The following is a 12,979-nucleotide window of genomic DNA, read 5'->3' as shown; positions in this document are numbered from 1 at the left end:
ATGCATTACTTCATTTAGCTTTAAAACACACACGCGCGCGCGCGCACACACACACTGTTATGACATTGTCACAACACAAAACGGCTGATGAGAAAACTGAGGTTAGGGAGGTGAAGTAATTTGCCCAATTACCAAGAGCCCCAAGCTAGCATCAAGCCAGGGTCTGGGACCCCAAGGATCGGCTCTCACGGCAATTGTCCCATGGCTGGCCCACATGGAAGCCTTATGTGCCTTCCCCCTGCTTGTCCCTTGAAGAGTGACTGCAAATAATTGGAATTGTCGTTGGAAGTAATGAGAAGTGACAGGGGTTGGGTTAGAAGGCACCCCGCTCCAAGTCTGAACGATCCCCCTCAAACCCAAGCCTAAATTTAAACAATGAAGTCACAAAACAATCTCCCTCATAGGGATTGGATTCTTCCTGCTGCCTTTCATCACCCAGAAGAGAAAATCAGACTATGTCAGGAGCTGGAGCTCTGTTCTGTACAGTGGATTTCTTTGAGGACAGAAAATTCCTTCTTGGCTTAATCCTGTTTGTTTTCCATGTAGAGCAAAGCCACTCAAACCCAGCCGAGGAGTCCACCAGTCTTAATGAACACATCTCAACCCACTGGTACGGTCGGTCCTTCTTCATCTTTCTCTTCTTAGCATCCCGTGAGGGATGAGGCAATGGAGGTGACAGGTTTTGATGAAGGATGACACCATACGCTTCAGAAGGCAAGGACACAGAGGATGCTGGGAGGTTTAGTCCCTCCAGGAAGCACCTGGCAGGTTGCCAAGGATACACACTGATTAATCCAGCCTTTCTGATGTTGATGGGTCACCCTACCAGCCTGCCAGCTGCTTTCTTAGCACCAACCCTGATACTCTGGAAGTGTAGTAAGAGATTGAAGTTCATAAGGTCCCTGCAGGCACAAGAGGAGACCCTGACTCCCACACAGATAGAATTATATTTCTTCTGAGAACTCCGTAGGGGCCTCCTAACATCCCTGATGTTTGCTTTCTCCCGTATGTGCTTGCCCTTGTTTCTGACCGTCTCCTTCACTGCTCAGTGGTTAGGTGGCAGAGACTGGCCTTCCATTTTATCAGAATTTCAGATCCCAGCTCAGGGGTGGTACCCACCTCTGAAATTGTTTGTGAGGGAGAAGATGTGAATAAAGAAGGATCTTGGATGAACGTGAGCACCAAAAGAGAAAATGGGTTGCTGCAGCCATCCTTGAGGGACAGACAGTGCCAGAGAGGCCCCTCTGCAGACACCACCAGTCAGCTTTGCTTTGCACTCTACTGTTTCTAAGCTCTGTCCTCCCCACTTCTCCATCCTCATCCTTTTCCTTCTCTTCACTTGACTTTCCTGACCTGACCTCTTCAGACTCCCTTTGCTACCTCTTCAGAAAAGCCTCCACTAACTAAGGACCTGTTCTGAGGAGAGCGGTTCCATTTTCTCCTCCCAGTAGGGGCCCAAAAGGGAGCAGGCTTTCTTCCCTGCCTTCTCCTGAGACAAAGCAGTTTTCAGCCTTATCACAGACAGACTTTGGCTGACGCTACACAGACTGATCCAACCGTCTGCCAATCACAAAATAAAGGTTCATTTCAGCATTCTTCCCCATTTTGGTGCCAAAGGAAATAAACTTTTATGTTTTCAAAAACCAGACAGTTGGAGTTCAGAGAACCAAAACCTTTTTTTTTCTTTTTTTCCTTTTTTTTTTAAGAGGAGTTAAAGGTCTGCGTTCTTTCTTTAGGATACAAGGAAGTCAGAACTGCTAAAAGTGGGATTTAACCAGAAAAATGCAATGCACAAGCAATTCACACAGATTCCCAAACCTTCCCATCCATAGCCACAGGATCTTGTGTTAACCCAGGAGGCTCCTGTGCCTGACCCCAAACAGGACACATCTCACCAAGAACCCTGAGGACAGCAAGGGATCTTCAGTTAGTTAGCAAGCACTGACCATGGGATGCACACAGGATGTGTACAGAGACTCATTTATAAACAATAGTTGGTAATCCAAACAAACCATTTGAATGGGACAGGGAAAGGGGATGTGATAAGTGGCCCAACATCTAGACTGCCCCCCCACCTCCTTTGGTAGCACTGAGCCTTGTAGAATAACTATGTCTGCTGGTAAAGCTCACAGCCTTGGGAATCCCCAGTCCTAGGTTAGTGTCTCTGCTCATCTGTTTCCTGGGGTATTTGTGCAAGCTCATTTTTACTTCTCATAACCTTGCTTTGTTTATTTATTTGTAAAGTAGAGTAATAAGTCATTTGCTATGGAAGAACAATGTGAGGATGGTATAAGGTATGTGAACAAACTTCGTGTGAGAACTTGTACCTATCTCTTTAAGACACACTGGTCACTTTGGCCAGATCCCACAGCTGGAAGAAATCAGGCCATTTCCCCTGCAGCTCTTTGGGATAGAGAATCCATGTGCTTCTGGGCAGGGTGGTGGTGTTGGTGATGATGATGGTGGTAGTGGTGGTGGTGGTGGTGGTAAGAGGGGTAACAACCCTTCATTTATGGTTCTACTCAGTACCTGGCTCCTCATCCTTGTCATGTAGCCTAGCCCAGACTAAATGATGTGGTATGAAGTTTCCTGCCAGCTGCTGCTGGGGGGCATTTCTCCTCTGGGCTTCCCCTCATCACTGATGCCTAGTTTTCTTTTATATTAAGCTACTTCTCTATTGGAGGTTGTCCTCTCTAAGTTGTAAAAGGAAGTCTCTCTTCTCCTTTAAGTCACATCTTCTTGCCTCTAACAATTTCTCACCTGGCAGCCTGGTTCTGGCTCTTGTACTTGGAAGACCCTCTCTTCTATCAAACTAATTTCTAAAAAAGAATTTCATGCCAGCTCTTCTCCCGAACCAACCCATCAATTGCTTTTTCCCTGCTTCTTTCAAATACTTCGTAAACTCTCAAGCCTTGTACAGATGTTAAAAATGGAACCAAGGGTGTTGGCTCACACCTGTACCCCAGCACTTAAGATGCTTGGACAACAGTGTTGCTGCAATGAAAGTCTGAGGCCAGACTGGGCTACAGAGTAAGTTTCTCTCAAAGAAACCTACACCAAAACTGTTGAGAATTTCTCCCTACTGTTCTGACTCTCGGTATCCTCTCTCAGTGAAATATAAGTAGGTGAACAATATAGGATTAAATTTGAAAACACAAACACGAATTCTGATCTATGCAAGGAAGCCAAGGAGCTGTATGCCTTAATGGGTTCACTTTATTATGTGTAAATTATGGATAAAGTAAAGGGGATGGTGGTGAGGAAGTTAGCAGGACAGCTAGGGATACAGAAACTTGCTACCAGACACGCCTAATGACCTGAGTTCAGTCCCCGGAACTCATGTGGTCGAAAGGAGAAAACTAGTTCCCGTGGGTTGTCCTGTGAACTCAGTATCCTTACTATGGCCATCAAATCCTCAAAACTGGTTTTCCCTGGGTGTCCCTTTTCGGGGGTTGTTCTGAAGGTAACTTTGCTATAACTCCAGTTATGAACTCCCCAAGCACAAGGACCTGGACATTAGTCTGACCTTGAAAAGGGTTCCCTGGCTCACACAGGACAACTGTAAGATGAAAGACACAGACCACTTTGCTCATAGTACTTAGCTGACCCTTATGGGTTTATAATCATCTGCCACCAATTGCTCCAAGTGGGCAGTACCTGAAACACAACAAGAACAAAAACCAAGCAAGCGGAGTGGTAAGACCACATCCTTTTCAGAGAATAGTAGGAGAGAGCCCTGCAAGAAAACTTAGAGATGGACTTAGTCAAACATTCTTGTGGAGTATGGGGTGTAGCAAGCCTGGAACAATAGAGCAAAGTTAAGTCAGAAGGGAGCCACTGGCGTGCCATTCTGTTCTTTGTGTGCACACAGCCACATGTTTGGAACTTCGGGTATTAATTCTCCCTTTTCTGAACACATCCAACATGACACTTCAGAAAATTTCCAAGATTTCCAGTTATGATGGCTGAATTGAAATGTTTCGACATCTGCCCTATTTTCCAAGCCGTTTCTCAACATGAAAGAGCGTGCCAATTACTCAGCATTTAGCTCATCTAACTGAAACACTGGAAGGCCAGTTATGATCCTGCAGCTAAGCTGTGCAAGACGAAAGGGCAGGGAACACATTCTCCATCTCACGGATGTGTGGTGGGACACATCATGGAGTCTGGGGACTAGACTAGTTGGGTAGCCTTAGCCAAGTCTCTCTGAACTTTGGTCCCTTCTTCATCATAAAAGTAGAGGTAGCTTTAGATGAAGGATGAATTTGTATTCCAAGGGAGGCTACCAGGAAGTCAACAAAACCCTAGAGATCAATGGAAAATCTTATGCTCGTGTCTTCCTCTGAGAACTGGTTTCCATTAGATTCTCGGAGGGGTCTGAGTTCAAGTTTTTAAGAACCAGAAGTTTGTGTAGTAGTTTAGATTCCATCCCCTCCCCCAAGTTGTGCTGAATCTTTGGGTCTATGTTTCAAACCATTTGTTCAATAGTTCACCATCATTAGGTACTTTGATGAAACTCAATCATGTGTTGCACAGCTGAGCCTAAGACATAAATAAGTTAGGACAAGACGTGAGTCCACTGGGATCACACTGTTACTGTGAGCATCATCACTAATGTGGGAAGAAGAGGGAAAGACCTGTGCTCATTGCTGGGGAACTCAGCTCCTGCCCTGTCCTCTGAGTGAAGTGTTTATGCTCAGTATCAAAAGCAATGGATACTGGGCTAGGGATGTAGCTCAGTAGGAAGAAAGCACACCTAGCATATGCTAGGTTCACTTCCCAGCAAAACACACACACACACACACACACACACACACACACAGAGAGAGAGGCAGGGGGTGGCACAATGGCTTTTTACAAGCTAACCTAATTTTTTTTTTTAAAAAGTGACAAAATATAACAAGAAATGAGAACTGTTAAAGATTTTGGAGGAACAAAATGTCATAGAATAAAAAAAAATGAATTCAAGATCTTCTACCTGACCTGCTTTTTTACAAACAAGAGAGGTGGAGCCAGAACCCAGAGAGCTTGCCGCTTTCCAACCCAGGTTCTTGGCTTCCTATCAGCTACAGACAAGACAGCAGAGCGTAGCATGGAGGGTGTGGGCCATGAAAGACACAAACACAACAACTATTGCAAGAAAGCCAGGAAAGATAATCAAGAAAAACAACAACAGCCAAAGAAACAAATAACTCCCCGCCCCCGGCTTGGGGGGGGGGGAATCAACCAACCAACCAACCAACCAACCAACCAACCAACCAACCAACCAACCAACCAACTAACCACCCAACCAATCAAACAAACAAACAAAACCAGAACTAGATAGCAAATGATGGCTCAGGACAGTATCAAGAGGGGCCAGGGCCTCTCTCTGTCCCTTAGGGGTCACTACCTGTTCATTCATTCACAGTAAAGAAGCAAGGCATTGGGCCTCACTCTCTGGCAGGTTATATATATATATATATGCAAGAAGCCCACTGGCCCACCTTTGCACAGATGATTAAACTCTCCCAACCCCCCAGCTCTCGCCTATACTGTGCATTCTCTACTGCAGCCACTCATGAGGGGAAACAATATGAAAAATTACCCCTTTAAAGGACAAGTGGAGTAAGAAAGGGTTGGTCTTGTTGGTTTGTTTTGTTGCTGGCTTTTTGTTTTTACTTTGTTTTGGTTTTTTTGTTTGTTTATGTTTTTTTTTTTTAGGCAAATCCAGATTTTAATTTGATGTTGCTGAAGGGTCTTCAATGCACCAATGCTCAAAGCCATTTTGCAGAGAAGTTGATCTAGCCAGCATAGCTGCTTTCCTTGTGTGCTCCTGATCCAAGGCAGACTGTCATTTGCAGTGTGTGTGTGTGTGTGTGTGTGTGTGTGTGTGTGTGTGTATGGGGGGGGGCTGGGGTCCTGAAAATTGCTCCTTTTTGATGCCTGTCTCTGACTTGAATAGTTGAAGCAACTTAGACCCAGGACATCACAGACTTGAATCTGCTAATAGCCAGCTGAGGTAAAAGCTTAAGAGGAGGTGTGGAGGGAGGTTCAGTGATGTGAATTCACGGCCAGTCATTCTTTCTCTCCTCCCAGTCTTTAGTTGTGAGAGTGCCCAAGAAAGCAAGCATGTGGGGAATTAATCCAGCTGCTTACTTTCCTTATCAAGGAAGTGATTACACCTAGCAAGCACTTAATGAAGAAGAAACAAGGGCTGGAGAGATAGCTCACTTGTTGCTCTTTGCAGAGGACTGGGCTCGGTTCCTTGCACACATCCATACCTCCAAACTACAAACCATTCATAACTCCATTTTTTGGAGGATCTGATGCCCTCCTTAGCCTCCAGGAGCTTCAGGCACATGCACGGTACACATATACACAAGCAGGCAAAACACTCACACATGGAAAGTAAGTACATCTAAAAGTGGAATTAAAAAGCAAATAAAGAAGAAACAGTGAATAAGTATGTCCTCTGATCTCTGCCTCAGTCAGACCCTTTCTCATAAACTGAGAGAATGGCTGCCATCAAGGGTCACATCCAGGCCTACCTACCAGCTGACTCCAACCACTTGAACTAAAGTCACTGTTCATTTTTCATGGCACACCATGTGCAGTCTACCTTCAAATCCCACATCTGTTCATCGTGAGCTTGTGGCTTTGTTGAAGTTACCTGACTTCTGTACACCTTGCTTTCTTCATGTGCAATATGAGTTTAGGCCTACCGGGTATCCAGTAGGGCTGACTCGAAGAGCAGAGGCGTTAATGAACTCATTCACATGAAAGTACTCAGTATAAAAAGGACTCAGAGGCTAGTTGGCTCCAATAAGGTAGTTCTGAGTTTGATTCTACTACACATCTGAGTATTGGTAGCTTAGAGGTGCCTCTGGGAGGCTGACAAAGGTGCCATCTAGCTATGCCAGTTGTGCTGCAACAATTGGCCAATATCTCAAAGAGCTTGGAAAAGAGCCCCTCCCCTTCTCTCCTTGGGCTGTAGCTCTCTCTCTCTCTTTCTATGCCTTAGCAGCTATCAGCCTGGGGGCGGCACACGGGCATGCCAACCAATGTGTAAGTTTTCAGCGACTGTCTACAAGCTGTAGTCACTATGCCAAGTGGCTTTTCAATTCTCCTTCACCTCTGCTGGTTTTTCTGGGTTCCAGCCTCCATCTAATTCATGGAGATACTGGCTCTCAGGCCTGGAAATGCCCGAAAAACGGTCTCATTTTTGGGGGGGGGGGAGCTAAGCAAACAAAGCTCTACATAGGGAGCTGCCCAGAGTCACCTGGCCAGTCAGTTCGGGATCCGCTGGTTACTTCTCTGCCAGCCTCAGGGGGCAACCACGCCTACCCTACTCTGAATGCCTGCTAACTTTGGGGTTTGACTCCAGGTGGACAAGAGCCCTGCTTCTTCACACACACACTTGGACTTTGTTCAGTTGTCTTGCTGCCTTCCAAGGGCCTGGTCCCTCACAGGTTCACAAACCTCCTCCAGCTCTTTCCATGTACCCCTTCTGTGCCCTGGCCCACAAAGCTGCCAGGTCCAGCCCAGGAATGTCAGCCAGCCTGTGTCTTAGGGCACCCCTCCACACCCCCATCCCAGCCTCAGGAGACCCGCCTGGTCCTAAATGAGGACCACCCAGAAGGGCTCTTTCTGCCCCGGAGCCAGGTTCAGGAGGGGCAGAATATGCTTTTCCCTCTGTTGCCTCCTTTGCTGCATTGGTTTCAAGGACTCCAGGCTCCCTTCTCTCAGGCTTGTCTTCACATTCCTGTCCTCCGTTCTCTCTGCTTCTCTGGCTCTTTCTTTCTCTCCTTCCCTGGGTCGCGTTCAGCCTGCATCTTCTGGGGTCACCTGGCTTTTTGGTGCTTCTTTCACCCTGCCCTGTTTCCCTCTATACCCTTCTCTTCTTCCTTCTCTCCTCCCTCTCCCTCCCTCTTCCCCTTCAACACATCTGTTTCTAATCTGAGCGCTCAGAGGCGCCTGTTTGAAACAAAAAGCTCCCCCCACCCTCAAAACCTGGCACAGAAAACCCTGGATGAACCTTCCCTCCCCAGCTCTCCACTTTCCCCTGGTACTCCTGAAACCAAACCACGCGCTTGAAAAGTACCCTCTCCACGAAACGGTTCTCCGCCAAACTCCACCAGGAAACGCCCCCACCCCGTAGCTGGCTGGAGGGCCCAGATGTGTGAGACATTTCGATGGCCGACTGGGCGGTCCTCGGCTGCCAGATGCGCCCCTCGGTGGCGCGGAGGCAGAGACCGAGTGGTTGCCGCACTCCGGGACTGCGGGGACCACGGTGCTGAGGGCGGGTCTCCACCCAAACGCAGGGTGGCGTTTCCCCAGGGCCATCCAAACTCCCGCCCTCCCCAAGGCACTCACCTAGCCAGAGGAAGAAGAGGGACATCCCGATCTCCGGACACGGGCACTTCCCGGCTCAGCGCAGCCTGGCTGCAGGGCGACCGAGCCCAGCCGACGGACCTTCTGTGAGCAGGGCGCGGCGCCTCGGGGTGCGCGCGGGGGGCTGCAGCCATGTGCGGGCGCTGGCCCCGCGCCCGGGTCCCCTGCGCGCTGCGCTCCGGGGGCACCGAGGGCTTCTAGCCCTGGCTCCACCAGCTCGCGCCGGGACGGGGGCCGGGCCCAGGGTTAGGGAGGAGAAGGCGAGGCGGCAAGGAGCTACCGCTTCGTGGAACACTTTTCCCTGTTTGGAAAGAAAACCGACTGGAGAAAGAGGAAAAAAAATGAGCTGGAACCACACGGCTGCCTCCTACCGCAGCCCCTCCCTCCATCCCTCCCCTCGCCCTCCCTTCTCTTCGCTCCCGCCCTCCCTCTCTGCGTTTGGGGTTAGCTGCTGGGGCTGCTTTACCTCCCACCCGGGAGGGAGGGCCGCGGCCCGGGGTGATCGAGGGGGGCGCTCGGTGCCAACTGATGCGGTGCAGGAGAGAATCCGCAGCACTTGGGCCAAGAACCGGTGGATGCGGCCTTTTCAATTCTGTCTTTTTTCTCCTTGATCTCTCTAATCTCTCTGCTCTTTTGTATATTTTTGTCTCTCACAATGCTTTATGCCTCTCTCTCTCTCTCTCTCTCTCTCTCTCTCTCTCTCTCTCTCTCTCTCTCTCCTCCCCCTCCCGAGGATGACTGGGGTGGTGGTAGACAGGGTCGCACTCTGTAGCTCTTTGTTGGTCTGGAAGTCTATGTAGACTAGGCTGGTCTCGAACTCACATAGATATACCTAGTGCTGAGCGCATCACTACACCAGATCTTGTTCCCTTTCTTGCTCTTGTCTCCTCCTTTCTTCCTCTCTCTTCTTGTTTCCCCCAGCCTCTTATTTCTCTTCTCCTTCCAGGTCTGGTTAGGTCGGTATGAAATCACTAGGGGCACCATATAAATAGTTTGTGCAGTACTGGGTTATTAAAACAGTTCTTCAGGCTTCCTTGTTTGGACCCTTTGCGGCTCACATGTGGCCTTTGCATTTGCTATTCATAGTCAAGTGCTGTTAAATCCGCATAGAGCTGAGCCTGCCACTCTCCTAGAGAAGTGGGAATCCAGAGTTCAAGGAAACAGTGATGCCTTAAGCTGAGGCGGGAGGATAGTCAGGAGTTCACATCCACCCTGGGCTATTTAGTGAGTTCCATGACAGCCCGAGCTAAGTGTAACCAGCCTTGCAGGGATAAAGAAGTTAGCGCTAGACACTTGCATCCTTCAGCCTGTCCATCAGACTATTAAAATAATGAATCCCAATAAGCTGGACTCCCCCCCCCCCCGCCCCCAATCTCATGTTGGGAGAAGGAAGAGTCTAATGCCTGGGTCAGCCAGAGAGAAAACTTTTTCCTTGAAAAGAATTTACAATTTGTCAGACCAACTTACTAGAGAGACAGAAGCAGGTGATGGGCAGACCACTTCCTGATTGGGAATCTGTTAGATATGAACTTGGGTTCTACTTAAGCCTTAGTCCAGAACACAGAAGATGGATTGGGGCAGCGGGCCACTGTATCTCTCTCCCTCTTCTCAACGAGGCTGATGAGATTGAATAAATCTCCTTTTTCTGTCCCACGAACACTGCATTGGAGGTGGGCAGAGGGCAAGAGACTGGTGGGCCCCCAGAGGAGAGCCTGGAGCCAGTCGCCCTTGGTGCTTAACCTCCTGTGAGGAAGGACCAGAGAAGAGAAGAGCAGCAGGGGCTGCTCAGGGCTCAAGGGCTCGGAGCTCGTCCTGGCACCTTTCCTGGCACTGCAGAAAAGATCAGTCCTTTGTAGTCCCAGCCTATGGATGTCCCTGGAGGACTGGCTGGGGCTGCTGCCACTCACCTTTAGTCCCACCACCTAGACTGGGGGCTGGGGCCAGAGCCTAATCATAACTCATATGAGCAATTAACAGTCCCCTCAGAGGCTGGCAGGCTGCCCCCCTCCAGCTCCTTTCTGGCTCTCTTAGCCCCTTAGGACTGGCATAGGCCTTCCCAGTTGTACTGAAAGTCAGTCCCATTTCACAGGCGAGAAAAGCAGAGTCTAGGAGAGACTGCACCTCTTACATCGCACCAAAGTGTTGTCAAAAGCCTGAGTTGTTGGGGTTTTAGCATATTAGCTCCAACCCTTCCCCTCCCCCATATTCTTTTCCTTCCCCACATTCTGTCCTGAGAATCCAACCCAGACTCCATGCATGGGCATTCTTATTCTGTTTTAGAGGGAAGGAAACTATCTCTTAGGAGGGTGAAATGTCCTGCTCCAGCTCAGAAATATTAAAATATCTTTCTAAAAACCAAGCATTTAAAAACACTATATTTATATTATAAAATATTTAAAAGCTTTCTTTCGTTCTGGAGTAAATGTGTGTGTGTGTATGCTTGTGTGTTTGTGTGTGTATATGTTCTATATGTGTATGTGCATGTATGTATGTGAGCATGTATGTTTGTGTGTGTAGGTGTTGTGTAGGTGCATGAGTGTATATACGTGTGTGTGTGTGTTCTGCATGTGAATGTGTGAGTACATGTTGAGATGTATGTTTGTGTGTGTATGAGTGTATTTTTGTGTGTGTATATGTTGTATTTGTATGTGTGAGTGTGTGTTTATGTGTATGTGTGTATAAGTGTGTGTGTTTGTGTGTATATGTATGTATATATGTGTGTGTGAGTATGTGTATATGTGTGTTTGTGTATGTATATATGTACATATATATGTGTGCATGTGTGTATATGTGTGTATGTGTGCCTGTGTGTATGTGAGTGTGTGTATGTGTGTATATATGTGTGTGTGAGAGAGTATGTGTATATATGTGTATGTGTTATGTGTAGGAGTGATTGTGTATGTATATGCATGTGTGTGATTGTATGTGTGTGTTTGTGGTGTGTGTGTGTGTGGGGGGGTGTTTGAGGAAGAGTCTGACAGGATAGCCCTATTTTGCCTGGAACTCACAATGTAGTTTAGGCTGGCCTTAAGTTCATAGAGAGCCTCCTGCATCTGCCTCCAGAGTGCTAAGAATAAAGGTGTGTGTGTGTGGCACCATAGGCAAATTTTCCATTTGTAATCACTTATCTAATAGGGTATATCCACAACTATGTTGAAAAATGAATTCTTCGTAAAGGCTGAGGGAGTAGGAAGGAGACTAAAGGAAAGATACTCTTTTGATATTTCTAATCCACAGCTTAAAAAAAAATGCTTGACATCTTTTCAGACACACCAAAAAGTAGGAACAACAGGACAAAAGCCTCAGGATGCCCTCTCCTTGGCTTCCCCTCGTCGTCCCTTCTTAGGAGAGGTGTGGTTTGATTCTGTACGGTTCTAAAGCATGGCTTCTACCACACTGCTATCTTTCTCACTATTGCTGCTCTGGCTGGAGAGATGTGTGCCTGAAGACAGACGTGTGTAAGTGCAGCTGACGTGTGCCTAGGTCCATATCACCCAAGCTGAGGCTATCAAGACTCCCTGGATCCCAGATTGTTAATCACTAACCCAGGTCCTTAGGTCACGCTGAGATTAACACTCACTCTCCACAAGTCCAATGTCCTGGGCCACTAGGGAGCAGATGCATCTTCCTCGGGTAGGGGTTTGCCACTGACCTAAATCCAAAGTAGAGCTTCTGGAGACAGCCTGGAGTGACATTCCACTGCCTGCTGATGCTGGGTCCCTTGGGAGAATCCAGGTATGTATGTGATACTCTTACCTTTAGTGGACCATCAAGTCCAATGGAGAGAAGACCTCATCATGGGAAACGGTTCACCAACAACAGAAGACAGTTAAGTTTCCAGTAAAAACAAACTCGGCATCCCAAGCACACTGTGGAGTGTAGTGGTTAGAGAGCAATGTCTCAGCTTTGAGCATGACTAGGACTGAACAAAGATCCTAGGTGGGTCAAGACATGGATTCTACATACTCAGGAGACACTGGTTGAAAAGGAAAAATTAAGTGATTGAAGCAAAAAGCCCTGGAACATGGGACTGAAGTCAGACTGAGAAAGCTACTGAACGCCAGGCAAAGGCTTCTGGAATTTGTTCAACGTCGAAATCATGCTAACATGAGGTATCTTGATGACCGCAAGGGTTGGTGGGCACCGGAGAACCTTAGCATCTCCCCCATGCCTGCTCCTCTCCTCACTCCAAGCTTTCTTATGAATATTAAACATTGTCTCAGAATTTTGGCTTTCTGTTTGTTCGGTTGGCTGGTTTGGTTTGGTTTCTTTTGTGTCAGGGTTTCGTGTAGCTCAGGCTGGCCTTAAACTTGATATATAGCTAGGAAGACCTTAAACTTCTGATCTTCTTGCCTCCACATCTGAAGTTTTCAGATTACAGGTATGTACTTCCAAGCCCAGATGTCTCCAGATTTTGTAGAACATTCAGTTTCAGGAATCACTTAGCTAGAGATGTATCTCATACGAGAAAACTAGAGTTCAACTTACCAGTCCACATTAAGTGAGCATGGTAGTGAACACCTGCAATCCCAGCTGCCGGGGGAAGAGACAGGAGGATCAGAAGTTCAAGGGCATCCTGAGCTGCAGAACACATTTGAGGTTAGTG

General features: G+C 47.7%; 1 protein-coding gene across 2 annotated transcripts in view; it reads right to left on the bottom strand.

Annotated features, from left to right (window-relative positions):
- Clmp (CXADR-like membrane protein) overlaps positions 1 to 12,592 on the bottom strand; it is a 103,431-nt gene extending 90,839 nt beyond the window's left edge. Inside the window, exon 1 of one of the 2 annotated variants that reach the window (XR_003948007.1) lies at positions 8,356 to 12,592. Coding sequence is in view for 1 of the 2 variants with exons in the window: in NM_133733.5 (NP_598494.2) it covers positions 8,356 to 8,380 (25 nt within the window). In the remaining variant the exon portion in view is untranslated. The remainder of the gene's footprint in view (positions 1 to 8,355) is intronic. The other variant, NM_133733.5, reaches the window with a different exon arrangement.
- Positions 12,593 to 12,979: the final 387 nt, after the last annotated feature.

This window comes from Mus musculus, chromosome 9, assembly GCF_000001635.26.
Source record: "Mus musculus strain C57BL/6J chromosome 9, GRCm38.p6 C57BL/6J".
Lineage (NCBI taxonomy): Eukaryota > Metazoa > Chordata > Mammalia > Rodentia > Muridae > Mus > Mus musculus.
The sequence above is the reverse complement of the archived record's forward strand: the minus strand, read 5'-3'. Positions and strand labels throughout refer to the sequence as shown.